The 26184-nt window shown below is 43.0% G+C and overlaps 1 protein-coding gene and 1 long non-coding RNA gene across 5 annotated transcripts in view; one reads left to right on the forward strand and one right to left on the reverse strand.

Annotated features, from left to right (window-relative positions):
• The window catches only part of ENAH (ENAH actin regulator), a 101105-nt gene that overhangs the window by 32100 nt on the left and 42821 nt on the right, over window positions 1–26184 (forward strand). For 3 of the 4 annotated variants that reach the window (XM_056568446.1, XM_056568448.1, XM_056568449.1), the window contains exons 3-4: window positions 9290–9467; window positions 20226–20310. In XM_056568446.1, the coding sequence (XP_056424421.1) occupies window positions 9290–9467; window positions 20226–20310 (263 nt within the window). Of the gene's footprint in view, window positions 1–9289; window positions 9468–15980; window positions 16111–20225; window positions 20311–26184 lie in introns of those variants that run through there. The other variant, XM_056568447.1, reaches the window with a different exon arrangement.
• The window catches only part of LOC130363101 (uncharacterized), a 112387-nt gene that overhangs the window by 8687 nt on the left and 77516 nt on the right, over window positions 1–26184 (reverse strand). The gene's annotated exons all lie outside the window — the stretch shown is intronic.

Raw genomic sequence — 26184 nt, forward strand, 5'->3', positions numbered from 1 at the left:
AAGTCCATACGATTACGATACCTAATTTTATATAGGTTTTGTTTTATTTTACAACGAAAATGAGTATGCTTAACCCCTTAAGGACGCAGGACGTAAATGTACGTCCTGGTGCGGTGGTACTTAACGCACCAGGACGTACATTTACGCCCTGTGCATAACCGCGGGCATCGGAATGATGCCCGTGTCATGCGCGGCTGATCCCGGCTGCTGATCGCAGCCAGGGACCCGCCGGCAATGGCCGACGCCCGCGATCTCGTGGGCGTCCGCCATTAACCCCTCAGGTGCCGGGATCAATACAGATCCCGGCATCTGCGGCAGTGCGCGATTTGAATGAATGATCGGATCGCCCGCAGCGCTGCTGCGGGGATCCGATCATACATAACGCCGCACGGAGGTCCCCTCTCCTTCCTCCGTGCGGCTCCCGGCGTCTCCTGCTCTGGTCTGTGATCGAGCAGACCAGAGCAGAAGATCGCCAATAACACTGATCTGTTCTATGTCCTATACATAGAACAGATCAGTATTAGCAATCATGGTATTGCTATGAATAGTCCCCTATGGGGACTATTCAAGTGTAAAAAAAAAATGTAAAAAAATGTAAAAGTAAAAAAAGTAAAAAATCCCCTCCCCCAATAAAAAAGTAAAACGTCCGTTTTTTCCTATTTTACCCCCAAAAAGCGTAAAAAATAAATTTTATAGACATATTTGGTATCATCGCGTGCGTAAATGTCCGAACTATTAAAATAAATGTTAATGATCCCGTACGGTGAACGGGGAAAAAAAAAGTCCAAAATTGCTACTTTTAATAAATTTTTTATAATTTTTTTTTTTTATAAAATGTATTATAAAGTTTTTTATATGCAAATGTGGTATCAAAAAAAAAGTACAGATCATGGCGCAACAAAATGAGCCCCCATACCGTCGCTTATAAGGAAAAATAAAAAAGTTAGAGGTCATCAAAATAAAGGGATTATAAACGTACTAATTTGGTTAAAAAGTTTGTGATTTTTTTTTTTTTTTATAAGCGCAACAATAATAGAAAAGTATATAATAATGGGTATCATTTTAATCGTATTGACCCTCAGAATAAAGAACACACGTCATTTTTACCATAAATTGTACGGCGTGAAAACGAAACCTTCCAAAATTAGCAAAATTGCGTTTTTCGTTTTAATTTCCCCACAAAAAGTGTTTTTTGGTTGCGCCATACATTTTATAATATAATGAGTGATGTCATTACAAAGGACAACTGGTCGCGCAAAAAACAAGCCCTCATACTAGTCTGTGGATGAAAATTTAAGAGTTATGATTTTTAGAAGGCGAGGAGGAAAAAACGAAAACGTAAAAATTAAATTGTCTGAGTCCTTAAGGACAAAATGGGCTGAGTCCTTAAGGGGTTAAAGGGGTTATCCAGGAAAAAACTTTTTTTTTCTTTTTCTTTTATATATCAACTGGCTCCAGAAAGTTAAACAGTTGTGAATTACTTCTATAAAAAAAAAAATCTTAATCCTTTCAGTACTTATGAGTTGCTGAAGTTGAGTTGTTCTTTTCTGTCTAAGTGCTCTCTGATGAGAGAGAGAGAGAGAGAGAGAGACAGTATATACCGTTCCTCTCTTATTCCTCTTATTTTTTTTTGTCCCCATAGGATACTATTACATGGAATCTTTTGATTGCATAGACTGAAAAGTGCTGTGCCGTAGCACAGCATTAGTGTTATTGGTGCTCCATTAGTGCTGGCTGCTAAGGCTTCCTACATTAAGGGAGCGCCGATCAGACAAATTGGAGGCAAGTAGGGACCCTCCGCCCATCCTCTCAGCTGATCGGCACCCCACTATTTTGTTGTGGTTGTCCCCATCAGCTCCTTGAGCTAACCGGCAATGTTATTTACCCATTTTAGATGCCGCTATAAACTTTGATTGTGGCACCTGATGGGTTAAAGGGGTCATCCACCATAAAGTGATTTTAGTAGGTACCTGGCAGACAGTAATGGACATGCGGCTAAATGGCTATGTTGTGAGATTACCATAAAGCTGAGACTATCTTTTTTTAAACTGGCTATTTCCTGTTGGAGTTCCCTCCCTCCAACTACGAGTCCCATGATTCTTTGTGTGAGGTCACTTATCTCCCTCCCACACGTCAGCCACCCAACCTATTGAAACACACCTGTGCAATGCAATAGACCAGTGTTTTCTAACCAGAGTGCTTTCAGCTGTGTTATAACTACATCTCCTTGCAGAATGATCTCCCTCCCACCCAGCGGTTGAGCCACCCATTGAAGCAGACAGGCTCCGTTTGCACACCTGACTAGTGATGTAATGTCTCGGGCCGCACTGCAACCTGGGAAAACCCGAGATGACACTAATTTCATATGCTGATTAAAAGTAAACGTTGGGGCAAAAGCCACACGTGAATTTCGTGACTACAGTCACACACAGGTACAGACACTATATTATGAACTACACTAACTTTACAGCCCCTTTAGCATAGTCAAATAAAAAAATCCAATCCTGGAACCCCTTTAATACCGGACATAGGCCTGATCTGTGTTGTCCGGCATTAGCCATAGGTCCTGGCTGCTGATAGCAACCGAGACCCACTGAGTATGAAGCGTGTTAGCTGCTGAGCGCATTTCTTCGAATGGGGGCGGGACTAGAGCGTACAGGTATCCCTGCATTTAAAAATCCACAGAATTAAAAATTTTATTTTGCTGATACGCTGCACAGTTCTTCCAAGGCTATCTGGGCATGCTGGAAGTTGAAGTTTTGCCACAGCTATGGGGTGCAGCAACCAGAATTAGGTTTTATCATACAAAGTAGAAAACTAATATTAGAAAAATCTTTTTTTTTTTTTTTTTAAGAACTCCAGTATACCGTTCCTCTCTTATTCCTCCTGGAAATGTATGGATGTTACCATGGCACTTGTCAATTGGACAGGTCCCTACTCTGCCCACTCAGTGGCTTTTTTTTAAAAGGAAAATGACATTTAGGGTACGTTCACATTGAGTGAGGAATTAGTGCGGAATTCTCGCTTAAAAATTCCGCAGTGGAATTTCCTTTTTTCCCCGCAAAGAATTCGCGCATGGATTTTCCACGCGGAATAGAGGAGGAAACTTTTTGCTGGCCTACAACCACCAATTAGAATTTCGCTTATTTATTTATTTTTTCCCGCCTTGAATTTCCCTGCGAATTCCGTGTGCAAACGATGTCGGGCGGATTTTTTTTTTTTTACCATTGACTTCTATTGGATTCTGCTCACGGATTCCGCTTGAAGAATGAACTTGTTTCTTCAAGCGAAAAGGAATTCCGCACCGGAATTCTGCAAGCGAAATTTCCGCAGTGTGAACAGGACAGCGTAAACCACATTGCAGTCAATGGGAAGAGGAGATGTTGCTTAATTTAGAGCGGAGAATTCAAGAGGAATTACTCGCGTAAATTCCTCTTGAATTACTCAGTGTGAACGCTCCATAAATGAATTAATTTTCAGGAGGAATAAAGGAGGAACACAAGGCAAAGTTCTAACAAACATTTTTTCCACTCTTAGTCCATATATTAGGCAGGTCCATGATGTCTAGTAATACTCGGGGTTGCAGGTGTGAGCTGCGCCTTGTGTGCTGGGCGTTCTCCTTTTCTGCGCGTTACTTGGAGGGGCCTATAAGCACCTGAGGTTCGCTGCCCGTCATTGTCTTATCTGCTCAGCATGAGGCGCACAAGGTTCCCCCACGTGTTCCGTAGGCAGAGGCATCATTGTTATCGGCTCAGAGAGGCGCCTGTGAAGCGTGTCCGCGTAATTGTGTGTGTGTTTTTTCAGCTGCCGGAGTGACGTTGTCAAGGTAAGTTCAAGGTTGTAGAGCGCGGAGTGGAACGTACACGGCTACAATGTAAGGAGAGGGGGAGACCGAAAAAACCTTCACATTATTGTAATACTAGTCTTAAAAGAACAGTATCCTAAATACGTGTTTTTTTTTTTTTTTTTTGTGTTCTGTTATAATTGTACTTAGAATTGTCTCATCATGGACAAACCTTTTTAATATGGAGACAGTGTTCTCAGTTATATCCTGTATTATACTCCAGAGCTGTACTCACTATTCTGCTGGTGAGGTCACTGTGTACATACATTACATTACTTATCCTGTACTGATCCTGAGTTATATCCTGTATTATACTCCAGAGCTGTACTCACTATCCTGCTGGTGAGGTCATTGTGTACATACATTACATTACTTATCCTGTACTGATCCTGAGTTATATCCTGTATTATACCCCAGAGCTGTACTCACTATTCTGCTGGTGAGGTCACTGTGTACATACATTACATTACTTATCCTGTACTGATCCTGACTTATATCCTGTATTATACTCCAGAGCTGTACTCACTATTCTGCTGGTGAGGTCACTGTGTACATACATTACATTACTGATCCTGTACTGATCCTGAGTTATATCCTGTATTATACTCCAGAGCTGTACTCACTATCCTGCTGGTGAGGTCATTGTGTACATACATTACATTACTGATCCTGTACTGATCCTGAGTTATATCCTGTATTATACTCCAGAGCTGTACTCACTATTCTGCTGGTGAGGTCACTGTGTACATACATTACATTACTTATCCTGTACTGATCCTGAGTTATATCCTGTATTATACTCCAGAGCTGTACTCACTATTCTGCTGGGGAGGTCACTGTGTACATACATTACATTACTTATCCTGTACTGATCCTGAGTTATATCCTGTATTATACCCCAGAGCTGTACTCACTATTCTGCTGGTGAGGTCACTGTGTACATACATTACATTACTTATCCTGTACTGATCCTGAGTTATATCCTGTATTATACTCCAGAGCTGTATTCAGTATTCTGCTGGTGAGGTCACGGTGTACATACATTACATTACTTATTCTATACTGATCCTGAGTTATATCCTGTATTATAATCCAGAGCTGCACTCACTATTCTGCTGGTGAGGTCACTGTGTACATACATTACATTACTTATCCTGTACTGATCCTGAGTTATATCCTGTATTATACTCCAGAGCTGTACTCACTATACTGCTGGTGAGGTCACTGTGTACATACATTACATTACTTATTCTATACTGATCCTGAGTTATATCCTGTATTATACTCCAGAGCTGTACTCACTATTCTGCTGGTGAGGTCACTGTGTACATACATTACATTACTTATCCTGTACTGATCCTGAGTTATATCCTGTATTATACTCCAGATCTGTACTCACTATTCTGCTGGTGGGGTCACGGTGTACATACATTACATTACTTATCCTATACTGATCCTGAGTTATATCCTGTATTATACTCCAGAGCTGTACTCACTATTCTGCTGGTGAGGTCACTGTGTACATACATTACATTACTTATCCTGTACTGATCCTGAGTTATATCCTGTATTATACTCCAGATCTGTACTCACTATTCTGCTGGTGGGGTCACGGTGTACATACATTACATTACTTATCCTATACTGATCCTGAGTTATATCCTGTATTATACTCCAGAGCTGTACTCACTATTCTGCTGGTGAGGTCACTGTGTACATACATTACATTACTTATCCTGTACTGATCCTGAGTTATATCCTGTATTATACTCCAGAGCTGTACTCACTATCCTGCTGGTGAGGTCATTGTGTACATACATTACATTACTGATCCTGTACTGATCCTGAGTTATATCCTGTATTATACTCCAGAGCTGTACTCACTATTCTGCTGGTGAGGTCACTGTGTACATACATTACATTACTTATCCTGTACTGATCCTGAGTTATATCCTGTATTATACTCCAGAGCTGTACTCACTATTCTGCTGGGGAGGTCACTGTGTACATACATTACATTACTTATCCTGTACTGATCCTGAGTTATATCCTGTATTATCCTCCAGAGCTGTACTCACTATTCTGCTGGTGAGGTCACTGTGTATGTACATACATTACATTACTTATCCTGTACTGATCCTGAGTTATATCCTGTATTATACCCCAGAGCTGTACTCACTATTCTGCTGGTGAGGTCACTGTGTATGTACATACATTACATTACTTATCCTGTACTGATCCTGAGTTATATCCTGTATTATCCTCCAGAGCTGTACTCACTATTCTGCTGGCGAGGTCACTGTGTACATACATTACATTACTGATCCTGTACTGATCCTGAGTTAGATCTTGTATATAAAGTAGTTGTTACGTATGAACATGTAAATTCACCCATTAAATGTTGCTCCTTAGATTACTAACACCTCGATCAGATCTTTTTATAGACTAAATGGGGATATACAGGATATTAATAAGATTCAGTGCGGTATAAAACCGCTGTGGGAAATATAAACGACATAAAGTTCTTATTTTTTTGCGGTTATAACTGGGGGCTGTATCCTGAAGACGTCCTCATCCTTGGGAACCATGAAGTAGTTCCTTATCCCTCAGTATCTCCTATGATAGAGCAGTGTTTTCCAATGAAGGTTCCTCCAGCTGTTGCAAAACTACAACTCCCAGCATGCCCGGACAGCCGAAGGCTGTCCGGGCATGCTGGGAGTTGTAGTTTTGCAACAGCTGGAGGCACCCTGGTTGGTAAACACTGTGATAGTGTGGATTTTGGCTTAGAATAAACCTGTTTAGTGAACGGGGCCCCAAGTTTTTCCTGCAGTTTGTTCCTACATGTGTGATTCTCGGACATATGCACATAAAAGGGTTTTACTGTTTTATCCCTATAAACCAGAATCTATATATAAATGAAAAGTTCTGCAACTTTGAATTTATCATTTTCTTTCAATTCCTTACCATAGTGAAGACCTTTGTCAGTAAATGAGAATACTGTACATAGGAGCTAGTCCGGCTCTCAGCTGAAAAATCAGCTAGACAATGCTCTGTGAGCAAAACAGCCCAGATGGCAGACCGATACGGAGCATTGTCTAGACTGGATCCAACTGTATCACTTCTCAGCTGAGAGCAGGACTAGCTATGTACAATATATCAGTCTGGAGTCCAGGATGTTTAGCTCACAGAGCATTGTCTAGACTGGATACAATTGTCTCACTTCTCAGCTGAGAGCAGGACTAGCTATGTACAATGTATCAGTCTGGAGTCCAGGATGTTTAGCTCACAGAGCATTGTCTAGACTGGATCCAATTGTCTCACTTCTCAGCTGAGAGCAGGACTATGTACAATGTATCAGTCTGGAGTGCAGGATGTTTAGCTCACAGAGCATTGTCTAAACTGGATACAATTTGTATCACTTCTCAGCTGAGAGCAGGACTAGCTATGTACAATGTATCAGTCTGGAGTCCAGGCTGTTTAGCTCACAGAGCATTGTCTAGACTGGATACAATTGTATCACTTCTCAGCTGAGAGCAGGACTAGCTATGTACAATGTATCAGTCTGGAGTCCAGGCTGTTTAGCTCACAGAGCATTGTCTAGACTGGATACAATTGTATCACTTCTCAGTTTAGTGCAGGACTAGCTATGTACAATGTATCAGTCTGGTGTTCAGGCCATTTTGCTCACATGTACATACCTAGTCCTGCTCTTATATGAGTAGTAGATACATTTGTACCCAGTGTAGACAATAAGCTTATAGGAAGTCTCATGCTAGATTTTAGATTGCGGGGGTCTGAGCGCTGGGCCTCCCCGCGATCTCCTATACGAAGCCCCTGTGCTGTAGCACATGAGCGCGTCACGACCCCCCCCCCCCCCCCACCAGAAGTGGAGGCCGCCACACCCCCTCCATATAGTTCTATGGGAGAGCCATTCGGCAGGTTAATGGAGGGGGGGGGCGTGCTGGCCTCCGCTTCAGGTGGGGGGGGGGGGGGGGTCATGACGTACTCATGCTACAGCACAGGGGCTTCGTACAGGAGATGTCAATCTAAAACGAATTCCTTATCCTTTGGATTGGGGATAGGTTTTCGATTGTGAGACTTTTCCTTTGAACACATCAGCTGCACAATTCTGCCAGTGTTTGCCACAATGTATTGGTGAAGAGCAGTACATTATACAGCGGTGTCCCCTTCTCTGCTGAGCTTAGAACTTTCTGTTCACACTTTATTATTTCCTTCTGTCAGACGATGTTCTTGCAGCCGGAGAATGTAAACTAAAAGTGTTCTCAGTCATTCAGCAAGCAGAGGTCTTGACAATGGTGAGGGAATCAGATGTGCAAGTGGCAGAACATTTTAGAACACAATCACTAGTTGTGCTTCTATTTAAAAATCTTAACCCTTCCAGCACGGCTGCTGTATGCTCCAGAGGAAGTTGTGTAGTTCTTTCCAGTCTGACCACAGTGCTCTCTGCTGACACCTCTGTCCATAATAGGAACTGTCCGGAGCAGGAGAGGTTTGCTCCTACTCTGGACAATTCCTGACATGGACAGAGGTGTCATCAGAGAGCACTGTGGTCTGACTGGAAAGAACTACTTAACTTCCCCTGTAGTATACAGCAGCTGAGAAGTACTGGAAGGATTAAGATTTTTATATAGATGTAATTTACAAATCTATATAACTTTTGTCACCAGTTGACCTGGAACATTTATTTTTTTTATTATTTTTTTACCTCTGGAGTACCCCTTTAACCCCTTAAGGACCAAGGACGTACGCGTCTAAGCTCCCTGGTAGTTAAAGTGTAACTCATAATTTCCGAAAATGTTAGTCCTGTCATAGTTTTGATCTGTGGTGGTCCTGTTCCTAGAAGTCTTATCAGCTTATATACAACGTGGGGATATTCCCCACTTCTGCCGCTCAGTTTTGGTGATTTCTGGGGGTTTCAGGACTTGTTCCCCCCCCCCCCCCCCAATAAATACTTTTGACCTGTCACTGATGTATATGAAAAGTACCGTCATGATTTTATATAGAACCAGATAACTCTTTTTGGTACGGTTATAACTTTGGGACACCTCATAGCTTCACCCCTACAGTGCCCAGCATACAGATACCGCCTTTACCCAGCCCTACCTACCTGCACCATAGCCGTCAATATGGCTTACTCTCGGTGGTGGCATTGGGGGAGATTTATCAAAACCTGGGTAGGGGAACAGTGGTGCAGTTGCCCATAGCAACCAATCAGATCGCTTCTTTCTTTTTTCACAGGCCTCTGCAAAATGAAAGAAGCGATCTGATTGGTTGCTATGGGCAACTCGGCAACGTTTCCTCTGGACGTGTCTTGATAAATCTCCCCCATTGTGTCTGTTCCCGTCTTTCAGTATTTGCCTGTAGTAGTTATAACCTCTATTGATTCCTGTTCTGACGTTTTTTGTTTTTTGTGCATTTTATCAGGTGGTCATCAACTGTGCCATTCCCAAGGGGCTGAAATACAACCAGGCGACACAGACCTTCCACCAATGGCGGGACGCGAGACAGGTGTACGGGCTCAATTTTGGGAGCAAAGAAGATGCCAACGTGTTTGCAAGTGCCATGATGCATGCCCTGGAAGTGCTGAACTCGCAGGAATCCGGTGAGCAGACTATTCAATGTATGGACGGAGAGGACTTTGTATTCGCTGCATGCCCCCTCTGTAGTTTTGCAACAGCTGGAGGCACCCTGCTTTGGAAATGGTGCCCTAACCCTAAGCTCCCACAAAGCACTGCTCATTGCTTATTAAGGGATCCCTGGTCTTCGTGTGTAGCATCTGAAGGCTTAAAGGGGTTATCCAGGAAAAAACTTTTTATATATATATATTCAATTGGCTCCAGAAAGTTAAACACATTTGTAAATTACTTCTATTAAAAAAAAATCTTAATCCTTCCAGTACTTATGAGCTTCTGAAGTTAAGGTTGTTCTTTTCTGTCTAAGTGCTCTCTGATGACACGTGTCTCGGGAAACGCCCAGTTTAGAAGAGGCTTGCTATGGGGATTTGCTTCTAAACTGGGCGTTTCCCGAGAAACGTGTCATCAGAGAGCACTTAGACAGAAAAGAACAACCTTAACTTCAGAAGCTCATAAGTACTGAAAGGATTTTAAGATTTTTTTAATAGAAGTGATTTACAAATCTGTGTAACTTTCTGGAGCCAGTTGATATATTATAAAAACGTTTTTCCCTTGATAACCCGTTTTAATGGCAGGGATCAGCACTCTCTTCATAGTTCTTAAAACCTAAATGTTCGTCCTGGTACGATGACTACCGGTGAACTAGGTACATTTTCTTCCTAAGTTTCTAAAGGGGTATTCCGGCAGGGGAAAAAAAAAGTTTTCAAATAACTGGTGCCATAAAGTTAAACAGATTTGTAAATTACTTCTGTTTAAAAATCTTAATCCTTCCAGTACTTATCAGATGCTGGTGTTATCCAGTGGAAGTTGTGTGGTTCTTTCCAGTCTGACCATAGTGCTCTCTGCTGACACCTCTGTCCATGTCAGGAACTGTCCAGAGTAGAAGCAAATCCTCATAGCAAATCTCTTCTACTCTGGACAGTTCCTATTATGGACAGAGGTGTCAGCAGAGAGCACTGTGGTCAGACTGGAAAGAACTACACCACTTCCTCTCAAGCATATAGCAGCTGATAAGTACTGGAAGGATCAAGATTTTTATATAGAAATAATTTGTAAATCTGTATAACTTTCTAGCAACAGTTGATTTGGAAACTTTTTTTTTTTCTTTTCTTTCTCTCTCTCTCCCCCCCCCCCCCCCCCTCCAGAGTACCCCTTCAAGGGATCAAGTTCCAGTTGCATTTGATTAAAGGGGTTATCCAGGAAAAACTTTTTATTTATTTATTTATTTTATTTATTTATATATATATATATATATATATATATATATATATATATATATATATATATATATATATATATATATAATATATATCAAATGGCTCCAGAAAGTTTAACAGATTTGTAAATTACTTCTATAAAAAAAATCTTAATCCTTTCAGTACTTATGAGCTGCTGAAGTTGAGTTGTTCTTTTCTGTCTAAGTGCTCTCTAATGACACCTGTCTCGGGAACTGTCCAGAGTAGAAGCAAATCCCCATAGCAAACCTCTTCTACTCTGTGCAGTTCCCGAGACAAGCAGAGATGTCAGCAGAGAGCACTGTTGCCAGACAGAAAAGAACAACTCAACTTCAGCAGCTGATAATTATTGAAAGGATTAAGATTTTTTAATAGAAGTAATTTACAAATCTGTTTCATTTTCTGGGGCCAGTTGATATAAAAACACATTTTTTTTCGTGAAATACCCCTTTAATATAAGCCACAGTGTTATTGTTCAATTGAAGGAGTTATTATCTTTATAGTGGTTACAGACAAAAAGATCTATGTCTTGCTTCTCTCTAGGGCAGTGTTTCCCAACCAGGTAGCCTCCAGCTGTTGCGAAACTACAACTCCCAGCATGCCCGGACAGCCGAAGGCTGTCCGGGCATGCTGGAAGTTGTAGTTTCGCAACAGCTGGAGGCAACCTGGTTTGGGAAACACTGCCCTAGGACATGTCAAGTCTTTTTAATTGACAGGTGTAGGAGCAAGTGCGTATAGGAAGGTGTAAGTACATTGTATTTGGCAGTCGGGGGCTTTGTTGCAGAGTTTGCCCCCCGACTTATATTGCATTTATCTCTCCCGTTGCGAAGGAGTAAACAAACATCTAACTATATTTCTCCGGTCCATCTGCATCCGTCGGAGACCTCCTTTCCATCCCATCTGCATCCATCAGAGACCTCCTTTCCATCCCAGCCCCCCGGTAAGCTTGGAATTTTGCGCACGTTGTCTGGTAATGCCTGACCGGACCTGTCCTCTCTGTACTGAAGATTCAGGAAGAATCTTAATTCCTGTTCGTCTCGCAGCCTAATCTTCCCCGAGCCGCACTGATGTAATCCCACCACCACCACCGCCGCCGCCGCGGGGATGGAAGGAGACCTTCTCCAGAGGCTGCTTGGCACGCGGCTCGTAACCAGTGAAATCCTAGAGACGCGGGGAAGTGGCCGACCATGGTCCCCCCCCCTCCTCAAGTTTATGCAGAAAAGGGGATTTAAGGACAAGATGAAAGAAAAGGGAAATGTTAACAAGCGAATATGTTTTTATTTATTTATTTATTTTGGAATTGCTCGCAGTGTTTTGGCATCTGGATTGGATACGGCCTGATTTTTTTTTTTTCCATTCCTGTGCTGCCCCCATGTGGCCAGTTATGGAATTGCTTTTACTTTATTTTTATTTTTTTTGGGCTTTATTTTTGTTTCTGTCCCGCTTTAACAGAGACAAGATTGTAGTATAGTGTTGTTCTAGCTGTTGCTAATGGACAGCTCCCAACTTGCCCATGCATGATGGGAGTTGTTGCGTAGCTCACGGGGTGTGCATTTTGCACAACTTCCGTTAAAAAAAAACAAAAAAAAAACATTGGTTGATTTTGGCTTCCAGACCACCTCTGCGGTCACAAATAGTAAGAAGGGGGCTGGGCAACCCTCAAATTTAACAAAGGTTTGGAACCAGCATCAAGGGCACATTTGTCATATTTTGTGGATGTCCCAGATTAGAGATGAGCGAACGTACAGTAAATTCGATTCGTCGCAAACTTCTCGGCTCGGCAGTTGATGACTTATCCTGCATAAATTAGTTCAGCTTTCAGGTGCTCCGGTGGGCTGGAAAAGGTGGATACAGTCCTAGGAAAGAGTCTCCTAGGACTGTATCCACCTTTTACAGCCCACCGGAGCACCGGAAAGCTGAACTAATTTATGCAGGAAAAGTCATCAACTGCAGTGCCGAGAAGTTTGTGACGAATCAAATTTACTGTAAGTTCACTCATCTCTATCCCAGATGTTAAAACCCCTTCAAAAGGGGCAAGGCTCACCTCTGGGACCCTCACAAACAGGACTCTAGTTACTACCCATTCAGTGTTCCTGCCCACTTCAATCTCCATACACTGCTTTAATGCCTATTTCTCCAAACCGGGACCTGCAACTGGTGCAAAACCACAATTCCCAGCATGCCCGGGCATGCTGGAAGTTGTGTTTTTCACCAGCTGCAGGTCCACGGTTTGGAAATTACTTCTCTATTGTGTAGGAAATGGATGTGTGACTTCTCTAGCATCCAGTCAGGAAACCGTTAAAGGGGTACTCTGGTGCAAAACTTTTTTTTTTCTTTTTTTTCTTTAAATCAACTGGTGCCAGATAGTTAAACAGATTTGCAAATTACTTCTGTTAAAAAAAAAATCTTAATCCTTCCAGTACTTATTAGCTGCTGAATACTACAGAGGAAATTCTTTTCTTTTTGGAACACAGAGCTCTCTGCTGACATCTCTGTCCATTTTAAGAACTGTCCAGAGTAGGAGATAATCCCCATAGTAAACATATGCTGCTCTGGACAGTTCCTAAAATGAACAGAGATGTCAGCAGAGAGCTCTGTGCTCCAAAAAGTAAAGAATTTCCTCTGTAGTATTCAGCAGCTAACAAGTACTGGAAGGATTAAAAATTTGTTTAATAGAAGTCATTTACAAATCTATTTAATCTGTTTCTTTCTGGCACAAGTTGATTTAAAAAAAAAAAAAAAAATCCATCGGAGTACCCCTTAAAAATGCATAACAGGAAAATGGATGCACTCCCGTATGTAGTGTCCAGGAGGCATAGTCATAGATGCCTTGGTAAAATGGACAGCTGCTGATTAGATGATAGAGCTGTCGGTTTTAATTGGGAGGTGGGGCCTGGGAACTGCAATGCATGGAGCTCGATGCGCCTAACAGGTTGGGCCCGCCTACTTGACACTTGCTGCGGTGACCAGGAGACCCAACATTTTTCTCAGTCACAATACTCCTTATATTGTCATCTATTAGTCATAGGGTTACAGGTGGACCAGTACTCTGGGTGATCAGAATGTGGCCCCCGGGGGGCGCTACGATAGAAAGCATTCAGCTGTATAATCCCTTAGAGAACATTCTTCTAGGATCTTCAGTTTGAACCATCAGTTCTGTCATTGAGTTTTACTGTACAAGATAATTTATTCCGTATCCATAAATGCATTTTCTTATTTTAAGAATCTCACTCAATCGATCTCTCGCATCCATTTCGCTAAGTCACCGTCTTCGGGCCGCTCTTCCAGGCCGGTGCTGTGTGTGTTCCGGGCTCCTCTTCTGTGAGTCTATATATCAGTAATGTCTCCGTCTGAAGGACACCAGCGCTTCTAGCTTGGAGGTTAATGAATCGATAATGGCTGACCTGCAGTAATGCTTGGTAATATGCTGAGGCGCTTCCTTCCATGCCCTGTGTTTATCCTTTTTGGAGAAGGAGGAGTAGGTAGAGCGCTATTAGGATGATGGATGGAGAAACATCAATTATTCAGTAGGTTCGGGGAAATGCAAACTGCAATCTGACTTCAGGCAGTCTAAACACGGTGTTAACAACAAGCTGCGGGTGCCAGACGAGGCTCCGAAGACCTCATACCCTGCGCTGCCAGAACAGGCCCTGCGGAGGTTGGCTGCAGGGAGGAGAACAGAGAACTTCTGCAACTTGGACCGTGACCTGATGAGCTTTGGAAGATGGGACAGGGCTCGGCCTCTGAAGACTAGCACTGTGCCAACAAGAGCTTGACCGGCTGAGGTTATTGCAAACTAAACTTCTGAAGATTCATTTCTCACGTCTGGCTGAGATTTTAGAGAGAAAGATGATGTCCTGTGCCACTTGGACTGTAACTGACGGAATAAAGCTAAGGTAGTGCCAAGCTAATCTGTAGACTGCTACCCTGTAGTACTTGTCCATGACCTGCTGATCAAAGCTAGGTGGGGGCCAGCTAAGCTTCTGAAGATTTATGCCCTGTAATACTCGTCCTATGGCCGGCTGAGTCTCTGAAGACTGATGCTTAGTGCCCATTGGGCCACGGCCTGCTGATCATCTCTACATGGGGTCAAGGCTAAGCTTTCCAGGACTGATGCTCTCTATCACTTGGATCATAACCTGCTTAGCTTAGGAGAGCGGGTGAAGGTTGAACCTCTTAAGACATTGATACCCTTTGTCTCTTGGACAACAACTTACCTGCCGAGCATAGAAGTGGACGCAGGGCTTGGCTTCTGAAGATTGCCATCCTGCACTACTTGGACAACTCTTCCAAGTCTGAACCTTTTGAAGACCGGTTCTCTGTGACTCTTGGACAATCACCTGCTGAGCAAATCTTGGCTGTGTTTAAAGTGAAGCTTCTGAAGATTCATGCCTTGTAATACTCCATGACCTACTCATTTTTAAGACTATTTGCTTGAAGCCTAATTCTGTATTGTCTTGACTACGACCGCAAAAATATTTGCTAGGTGGGTGCAAGGCTGAGCTAGAACATGACGAAGTGTTTGCAAGGCTGAGCCTCCAAAGACTGGTGTCCTGTGCCACACAGACATGACCTGCTGATCCTCTGAAGACTGGTACTTTGACCATGACCTGCTGATCCTCTGAAGACTGGCACTTTGACCATGACCTGCTGATCCTCTGAAGACTGGTACTTTGTCCATGACCTGCTGATCCTCTGAAGACTGGCACTTTGACCATGACCTGCTGATCCTCTGAAGACTGGTACTTTGACCATGACCTGCTGATCCTCTGAAGACTGGTACTTTGTCCATGACCTGCTGATCCTCTGAAGACTGGTACTTTGTCCATGACCTGCTGATCCTCTGAAGACTGGCACTTTGACCATGACCTGCTGATCCTCTGAAGACTGGTACTTTGACCATGACCTGCTGATCCTCTGAAGACTGGTACTTTGACCATGACCTGCTGATCCTCTGAAGACTGGTACTTTGACCATGACCTGCTGATCCTCTGATGACTGGTACTTTGACCATGACCTGCTGATCCTCTGAAGACTGGTACTTTGACCATGACCTGCTTATCCTCTGAAGACTGGCACTTTGACCATGACCTGCTGATCCTCTGAAGACTGGTACTTTGACCATGACCTGCTGATCCTCTGAAGGCTGGTACTTTGACCATGACCTGCTGATCCTCTGAAGGCTGGTACTTTGACCATGACCTGCTGATCCTCTGAAGACTGGTACTTGCACAAGCCAGGACCTGATAAAGAGTTTCTACCATGGTCCTGTTTGTACACTCTGATGGTTGCCATGAGGTGGCTCCAGACCCTTCCAGCGATGGCATGTGGAAATACTTGTGTTGTCATAAGCGAGATAACGCTCATATATTCGCCTGTAAGTATGACGTTACCAGTGTGGAATAACTCTTTGGGGTTATAGTGTGAACTGGAGCCAAAGCCTTACCACCAGTTATCTGTATTGTGGCTCGTGTTTGGTTTATATTTGGGACCATAGATATGGACTGCATGGTTCTCCTTCTTTACTGTTGGTGAATGAGGACATGGGAGTCATGTTGTACTGTAGATTTGCGTTGCTTTGTATCTGCACCATAGCCGGCTGGGCAATGTCTCATATTGGTGTCAGTCTGCAGGTGTTGCAAAACTACAACTCTCATCAGTTGGGGAACGCTGTTGTAGGGTGTCGCCAGCCTAATAGCACTTAATGCTTATCTCCTATATAGACTTCCTTTCGCATGCAGTTAGGGGACCTCCTGTAAACAGATATTCCACAGCTCCCTTACCGTAGGGTGCGGCCATGTAACGTGTTGGATCGGCGTTGTATACACAGGTGTGTAAACTGGGGCTTGGCACGTGGAAAACCATGTGGTTCCTAGCAGAAGACCTAGTACAGTTTACAGGCCCTCTTATTATGGGCATGCGCTGGATTATACAGAGTTGTAAATTAAGAAAAAATAGGAAAAAGGCCAGCAAGTGAAAGCTATCGACCCTTACTCATAGCTATGAGTAAGGATCGATAGATCAGAAATGCGTCAGCTACTGCTTGGGACCCTTTCTATATGTGCAATTTTTTAATTTTTTTTTTACATGTTCATGTTTGTCTGCCACCTGAAGGTTTTTTTAATAAAGGATTCCTAAATAAAGTCAAGTTTTTTAATGCTTCCACTTGCTGGCCTTTTTCCTATTTTTTCTTGATGTCTTGAGGTAGCCGCGCAAGTCCCAGGTGAACTGAGATTTTTTTTCTATTTTTTAGATTTATAAATTACTTCTATTTAAAAATATTAATCCTTCCAGTACTTAGCAGCTGCTGTATGCTCCAGAAAAAGTTGTGTAGGTCTTTGCTCTCTGAGGGATGTGGAATTTCTATCGCCCGACGCCCGGGACTAGTAGTTTTGGGCGCCGGGCAGGTGAATTTGTCCGGCCCTTAGCCCGGCTTCGGGCAAGCAGGGCCGGACCTGACAAGTGCGGCGGATCTGCAGTCTGTATGGAGCGGGCTGCCGACTCCTGCCTGCTCCATACTCTGCAGCCTGTGTCCTCCGAAGCAGAGCAGGGGAGATGAGAAGCTGTGTATGTCTTCTCTCCCCTGCTCTGCAGACGTGCGGGGGGAGATGAGGGGGTGTGGCTTCTTGCTCTGCAGACGTGCGGGGGGAGATGAGGGGGCGTGGCTTCTTGCTCTGCAGACGTGCAGGGGGAGATGAGAGGGTGTGGCTTCTTGCTCTGCAGGCGTGCAGGGGGAGATGAAGGGGCGTGGCTTCTTGCTCTGCAGACGTGCGGGGGGAGATGAGGGGGCGTGGTTTCTTGCTCCCCGTGCAGACCTGCGTCCTCTGCCTTCACTCCCCACAGCTGTAGCTTCGGAGAGCTGAGGGGAGGAGGCGCGTCTGCACGGGGAGATGCTTGCGGCGCTCTGCAGTATGTATGGAGCGGGCTCGGGATTCCTGCCCGCTCCATACTCTGCAGCCCCCGGCTGTTCTCAGTAGCCGGGGGCCGCCGCTAATAGCCAGCATGTGGCGATCGCCGCGGCTGGCTATTAACCCTTTAGATCGCCGCTGTCAAAGCTAACAGCGGCGTCTAAGGGGACATGTGAATGCTCCCTGGTGGGCTAGTGGGGTGGATCGCCCCCCCCCCCGCAGCGCGATTGCAGGGGGGGCGATCCACTATGGAGGTAGCCGGAGGACTTACCTCTGCTTCCTCCTGTCCCGGCTCTGTCATTGATAGATCCTGGCTGGACCAGGCTCTATCAATGGATCACAGAGCACACAGATTAATAGAGTTCAATAGATCTCTATTCATCTGTCTGAGGAATCTAATGGTTCCTCATATAAGTGTAATAAAGTGTAAAAATAAATAAATAAAATAAAGTTTTAATAAAAGTTTGAAAGACGCACATTAACCTAGTGGTCTTCAAACTGTGCCCCTCCAGATGTTACAAAACTACAATTCCCAGCATGCCAGGACAGCCGTTAGCTGTCCGGGCATGCTGGGAGTTGTAGTTTTGCAACATCTGGAGGGCCACAGTTTGAAGACCGCTGCATTAACCCCTTCCATGTTAAAAGTTCAAATCACCCCCTTTCCCTATATAAAAACATGTAAACATAATAAAAATAAACCTATTTGGTATCGCTTCGTGCGTAATTGTACAACCTATTAAAATATAACATTATGTATCCCGTACGGTAAATGTAAAAAAAATATCAAACCACAGATTTGCAATTTTTATAATATCCCAGAAAAAAAAGTTAAAAAGCGATTAAAAAGTCAGATCAATACCAAGATGGTGCCGATACAAAAAACAGATTATGGCGCAAAAAATTAGCCCTCATACAGCCTGGTATGCGGAAAAAAATAAAGCTATAGGGGTTAAAAAATGGCAATTAAAAAAATTGGAAAAAGTCCAGAATTAGTAAAACATGACATAAACGATGCAAATCTGGTATCGCTGTAATCCGGCGCCTAAAGTATAAAACTAACATGTTACCTCAACCACAAGGTAAATGGCGCAGAAAAAAAAAAACACGAAATCTGCAAAATTATCTTTTACTATTTCAATTTCACTTCCCTTAATATATATATTTTTTGGTTCGGAGAATATGTTATTGAAAAATTTAAAGGTCTCATTATAGTAGATAGTTATGGCTATTATAGGGCGAGGAGGAAAAAACGAGAGTGTAAAAGCGAAAATTGGCCGGACAAGTGGATCGTCATGAGGGACAAGTAGATTTTGCTCCATTTTAGTCCCGTGGACAAGTAGTTTTTTAAAAATTTCCACACCCCTGTCTCTGCTGCTGTCTATATCCGTGTCAGGAACTGTCCAGAGCTGGAGAGGTTTGCTATGGGAATTTGCTCCTTCTCTGGACAGTTCCTTACATGGACAGAGGTGTCAGCAGAGAGCACTGTGGTCAGACTGGAAAGAACTACACAACTTCCTCTGGAGCATACAGCAGCTGATAAGTATTGGAAGGATTAAGATTTATAAATAGAAGTAATTTATAAATCTGTAGAGCTTTCTGGCACCAGTTGATTTAAAAATCTTGATTACACCCTGGAGTACCCCTTTAAGTTGTTGGATATCTATGTCTGCCAGCAGGGGGACTTCTCTATCCTTTGTGTCTCCTATCGCATTGATGGTCCTCTGTCAGGGCAATGGCCATCTTTCCCCCTTAGCTGCAGCTATGAATAGGGTAGAGCAGTGTTTCCCAACCAGGGTGCCTCCAGCTGTTGCAAAACTACAACTCCCAGCATACCCGGACAGCCGAAGGCTGTCCGGGCATGCTGGGAGTTGTAGTTTTGCAACAACTGGAGGCACCCTGGTTGGGAAACACTGGGGTAGAGAAACGTCAATTGGATACCTGGTTGTGTGTGTGTGTGTGTGTGTGTATATATGAATGTGTGTGTGTGTGTGTATATATATGTGTGTGTGTGTATATATATATATATATATATATATATATATATATATGTGTGTGTGTATATATATATGAATGTGTGTGTGTATGTATATGTGTGTGTGTATGTATATATGTATGTATGTATATGTATATATATATATATATATATATATATATATATATATATATATATATATATATATATATATATATATATATATAATTTAGAATGTGTGCATATGTAGATTTTATTTTTTATTTTTTCTTCTTCTCCTCTTTGAACTGTTTCTTCTTTTTATCCCCAGTGTTATTTTTAGGTGTGTGACCTCCCTGTTCTCCATTAGCTTCCTTTTAGTTGCCGCCCGAGGCCTGTGTCCCGTCCTTGTTGTGCTGTAGATGTCCAGATCTCTGGCTGAATATAAATGTCCGCCTCAGCTTTATGGTCCTTAACCTCAGTTTTAGTCTGTATCTGCATAGTTATCGTTATTGTTTTTGTGTATTTTTTTGTTTTTTTTAACCCCCTCCCTCTTTTATACTGGATTTGGAAGCAGTCATGTACTATTAATATAATTTTTTTCCTAATCATTGTCTGTGTTTTCTCTTTTAGGTCCGACGTTGTCCCGGCAGAATTCTCACATACCCCAACAAGTACAGAATGGTCCATCACAGGAGGAGCTGGAGATTCAGCGGAGGTACCCCGCAGTTTGGATATGTTATTGTTTTTGCTGTAATGAAGTCACTGCAGATAGTTCTAGATTTTGGGGTTTATTTCATTTACAGCGCCTTCTTGGAGCTGTGTGTTTCCATGGCTACAGACTACAAACAAACAAGGTGCATTCTGGTCCTGGAAGCAGGAGTAACTACTTCTTTGGAGAAGATGGGGTGGAGTAACATACGACTGCATCGCAGACTACGCTTTGTAGTCTGTAACCATGGAGACGCAGGTTTCTGTAGGAGCTGTAGATGGCACACCTAGGTTAAAGTTCTCCTAACATTAAAGGGGTACTCCGGTGGGAAAAAAAAATTTTTCAATCAACTGGGTGCCAGAAAGTTAAACAGATTTGTAAATTACTTCTATTAAAAAATGTATTACCCTTCCAGTACTTTTTAGCAGCTGTATGCTACAGAGGAAATTCTTTTCTTTTTGAATAAATTTTTTGTCTTGTCCACAGTGCTCTCTGCTGACACCTGATGCCCGTTTCCGGAACTGTCCAGAGCAGGAGAAAATCCCCATTGTAACCTATGCTGTTGTTCGCAGTTCCTGACACAGACAGAGTTGTCAGCAGAGAGTAATGTGGACAAGCCAAAAAAAGAAATCCAAAAAGAAAAGAATTTCCTCTGTAGCATACAGCTGCTAAGTACTGGAAGGGTCAATAGTTTTTTTAATAGCAGTAATTTACAAATCTGTTTAACTTTCTGGCACCGGTTGATTAAAAAAAAAAAAAAAAAAAAAAAAATTCATGTTTTCCACCGGAGTACCCCTTTAATGGTAGGGTTACATGAAGCACGTCCGCAGTGCATTTTAAGCTGCGGATGTGCCTATGGCAGTCACAAGAGTGACCTTCCTGCAACGGCTGGGTAACTTTGTCTGTCTGCTCGTGACTGGCGGTAGGAAATCCGCCGATACGAGGCCGCAACCGGCCACTCATGTGACTGTTGTAGGTGCATCCGCAGCGTGAAATATGCGGACGTCCTTCGTCTGACCCTACCCTTAGGGTGCATTCACACTATGGAGTGGAGAAACTACGCACGGAACTTCTGGTGCATCTAATATGATGTCACTGCATCGTGCAGAATGCTGAATTTCCTCAGCAGAAAATCCAGTCTCGGAAATTTAAATTATGGACTGTATTCATTCTTCCAGGGATGTATTGGCATCAATAGTGACTGCGCATATCCGAGCGGTCCTAGCGCCAACTGAATCAGCCAGTGCCTGCTGTACACAGAATGTAGGCCTCTGAAAGCGCTCTTAGGCTATGTTCAGGTGCTCGGACCCCTTAGATATTCACAATCTTCATAGACAACAACGCATTTTTGAGCGGATTCCGCAGGAAGAATCGAGATGTTAATTTCTGCTGTTGCCGGAATCGGAGTTTCCCCTCTTAATGTTTCTGTGGAAGGAATTAAGCCGTGTGCATGGTGCAGCAGAATCCCATTGAAAACAGAGGTTTTGCTGCAATGGAATTTTCTACCAGATTCCGCTCGAAAATCCTGCCGTGTGAACATATTCTTAGTCATGGTATTCTATACATGCCTGCTAGGTCCCTCCTCTAGGACCTACACCTTCCCTTAGGTGTCAAGGGGTCTGGGGTCCCTCATACATTGATTCATGGGAACCAGAGTCTTGTTAGAATTTCTTCAGTTCCTTATTTTACCCCCGATATGTGAATGTGCCAAAGGTGAAAGTTTTTTCCAGAATTGGGAAGGGTGGGGAAGAGAGGGTTGTTTAAGGTCCGTTTTCTTTCAGCCTGATGAAGTTTGGACTGAATTGTGTCCCGAATGTCCTAAAATTTCTTATGACTCTTTAAAGGGGTGCTCCGGTGGAAAACATTTTTGTTTAACCCCTTAAGGACCAGGCCAATTTTATTTTTGCGTTTTCGTTTTTTCCTCCTCGCCTTCTAAAATCCATAACTCCTTTATATTTCCATCTACATTCCCTATATATGGACTTGTTTTTTTGCGTGACCAATAGTACTTTGTAATGAAACCTCTCATTTTACCATAAAATGTACGGTGAACCCCCCCCCCAAAAAATTTTTAGGGAGGAAATTTTTATGAAAACCAAAATTTTGCACATTTTGGAGGGTTTTGTTTTCACACTGTACACTTTACGGTAAAAATGACATGTGTTCTTTATTCTGTGGGTCAATATGATTAAAATGATACCCATGGATAGATACTTTTATATTTTTGTACCGCTTAAAAAAAAATCTAAAACTTTATGTACAAAATCAGTAATCTAAAATCGCCCTATTTTGACCACCTATAACTTTTTCCTTTTTCCATATATAGGGCGGTATGAGGGCTCATTTCTTGTGCCGTCATCTGTACTTTTTATTGATGCCACATTTGCATATATAAAACTTTTTAGATATTTTTTTTTTATAAAATGTGACAAAAAAGCAGCATTTTTGGCCTTTTATTTTTTACGTTTACGCCATTCACCGTACGGGATAATTAACAATATATTTTGATAGTTCGGACATTTACGCACGCGGCGATACCAAATATGTTTATAAAAAAAAATGTTTACGCTTTTTGGGGGTAAAGTGGGAAAAACTGACAATTTTCATTTTTATAGGGGGAGGGGATTTTTCCCTATTTTTATTTAATTTTTTTACACTTATGTCCCCATAGGGGACTATTCATAGCAATCAGTTGATTGCTAATACTGTTCAGTGCTATGAATTGGACACAGCACTGATCAGTATTATCGGTCATTTTCTCCTCTGGTCTGCTCGATCTCAGACCAAAGCAGAAGACCCCGGGAGACGGCCGGAGCCAGGTGAGGGGACCTCCGGCCGCCATGCTGGATGATCGGATCGCCGCGGCAGCGCTGCAGGCGATCCGATCATCCATTCAAAGTACTGCACTGCCGCAGATGCCGTGATCTGTATTGATCACAGCATCTGAGGGGTTAATGGCAGACATCTGCACGATCGCAGATGTCGGCCATTACCGGCGGGTCCCTGGCCAAACCAGGACGTACATTTACGCCCGTGGTCGTTAAGGGGTTAAATCAACTGGTGCCAGAAAGTTAAACAGATTTGTAAATTACTTCTATTAAAAAAAATCTAAATCCCTCCAGTCCTTATTAGCAGCTGTATACTACAGAGGAAATTCTTAACTTTTTAATTTCTTTTTTGTCTTGTCCACAGTGCTCTCTGCTGACACCTCTGTCCGTATCAGGAACTGTCCAGAGCAGCACAGGTTTACTATGAGGATTTTCTCCTGCTCTGGACAGTTCCTGATACGGGCATCAGGTGTCAGCAGAGAGCGCTGTGGACAAGACAAAAAAAGAAAATCAAAAAGAAAAGAATTTCCTCTGAAGCATACAGCTGCTAAAAAGTACTGGAAGGATTGAGATTTTTTAAATTGAAGTAACTTACAAATCTGTTTAAAGGGGTACTCTGCCCCTGGCATCTTATCCCCTATCCAAAGGATAGGGGATAAGATGTTAGATCGCCGCGGTCCCGCTGCTGGGGACCCCGGGGATCGCTGCTGCGGCACCCCGCCATCATTACTGCACAGAGAGAGTTCGCTCTTTGTGTAATGACGGGCAATACAGGGGCCGGAGCGCCGTGACGTCATGGCTCCGCCCCTCATGACATCATGGCCCGTCCCCTTAATGCAAGTCTATGGCAGGGGGCGTGACGACCACCACGCCCCCTCCCATAGACTTGTATTGACGGGGGCGGGCCGTGACGTCACGAGGGGCGGAGCCGCGACGTAACGATACTCCGGCCCCTGTATTGCCCGTCATCACGTGCAGAACGATCTCGCTCTGCGCAGTAATGATAGCGGGGTGCTGCAGGGCAATCCCGGGGGTCCCCAGCAGTGGGACCCCGGGGATCTGACATCTTATCCCCTATCCTTTTGGATAGGGGATAAGATGTCCAGGGGCGGAGTACCCCTTTAACTTTCTGGCACCAGTTGATAAAGAAAAAAAAAAAAAAAAAATGTTGTAAGGTCTTAGTTTCTTAGCCTAAGTCTCCAAACTGGGGACCTAAAGTTGCTGCAAAACTACAACTCCCAGCATGCCCGGACAGCCAACGGCTGTCCGGGCGTGCTGGGAGTTGTAGTTTTGCAGCAACTGGTGATTCATAGTCTGGCGACCCCCTGGTGTATGAAACATGACGGACAATGCAGGGAGATGAGTAGTTTTTGTAGGATCTCATCCGAAACAAATGTCAAAGATTTTCGATTTGGCTAAATTGCCAAATTTTGGGGAAATTCGGGACAAATTCAATCTGTGCCAGATCTGTTTACTCCTCTCTAATGGCTAGTCTGGTCAGACGGTGTGTTTTGCGCACCCCCTTCGCTCCGTTCATATGAACCCCTGGGGTCATCGCGGTGGCTTTCAGGAAATGTACTTCAGAAATGTATTTATCTTCATGGTTTTGTCTGGAACATTTTGTATCCTCAGTTATTCATTGCACCCTCCTTTCTAAAAATTATATATATTTTTTTTTTATTAGCTTTGATGACTTGTGCTCTTAAAGGGATACTCAAACATTAAAAAAAAAAAAAAAAAAAAATGTTCCCCCTATCCACAGAATAGGGTAGAAGTCTCTGATCGTGGGCAGGTCTGACCCCTAACTATCTATAAAATGGGGCCCTAAATCTCCCCGGTGCATGGAGTGTGGGGTCGGCACATGCTCCATGCATCGTCTATGCGAGCGGCCGAGACACCGGAGTAACTGCGCCCATGGTTCTCCAGCGCTCCCATAGAAAATGCATGGTGCGTGTATATAAAAACCCGTCCAGAGGAAAAGTTGCTGAGTTGCCCATAGCAACCAATCAGATCGCTTCTTTCACTTTTGAAAAGGCCTCTGGAAAATGAAAGAAGAGATCTGATTGGTTGCTATGGGCAACTCGGCAACATTTCCTCTGAACAGGTTTTCAGAAATCTCCCGTTATCTTGATTATTTGGGACAGTATGATTATGTCAATATTTGTATGGTTTCCATTAGAGATGAGCGAACTTACAGTAAATTCGATTCGTCACGAACTTCTCGGCTCGGCGGTTGCTGCCTTTTCCTGCATAAATTAGTTCAGCTTTCAGGTGCTCCCGTGGGCTGGAAAAGGTGGATACAGTCCTAGGAGACTCTGTCCTAGGACTGTATCCACCTTTTCCAGCCCACCGGAGCACCGGAAAGCTGAACTAATTTATGCAGGAAAAGTCATCAACTGCCGAGCCGAGAAGTTCGTGACGAATCGAATTTACTGTAAGTTAGCTCATCTCTAGTTTCCATCATGTTTTACTACTTAAATTCTAAAAAGTTTTGACATTTTTTTTTTTATTGCTATATTGACCCCTATAATTTTTTTATAATTTTTCTGTGTACCAGACTGTTTGAAGGCTCATTTTTTGCACTGTAATGTATAGTTTTTGTTGGTGCCATTTTGGTATTATTTAGACTTTTTTATTTAAAAAAAAAAAAAAAAAAGCTGCAATTCTGTTTTTTTTTTTTTTTTTTGTTTTTTTGTTACGTTTACGACATTCAGTGTGTAGTTTTCGTTAAATTAGATCTCTGGTGAAAATTAAAGGGGTATTCCAGGCAAAAACTTTTTTATATATATCAACTGGCTCCGGAAAGTTAAACAGATTTGTAAATTACTTCTATTAAAAAAATCATAATCCTTCCAATAGTTATTAGCTTCTGAAGTTTTCTGTCTAACTGTTCAATGATGATGTCACGTCCCGGGAGCTGTGCATGATGGGAGAATATCCCCATAGGAACTGCACAGCTCCCGGGACGTGAGTCATCATTGAGCAGTTAGACAGAAAACAACAACTCCACTTCAGAAGCTAATAACTATTGGAAGGATTAAGATTTTTTAAT

The sequence above is a fragment of the Hyla sarda genome, chromosome 3 (assembly GCF_029499605.1).
Source record: "Hyla sarda isolate aHylSar1 chromosome 3, aHylSar1.hap1, whole genome shotgun sequence".
Taxonomy (NCBI): Eukaryota; Metazoa; Chordata; class Amphibia; order Anura; family Hylidae; genus Hyla; species Hyla sarda.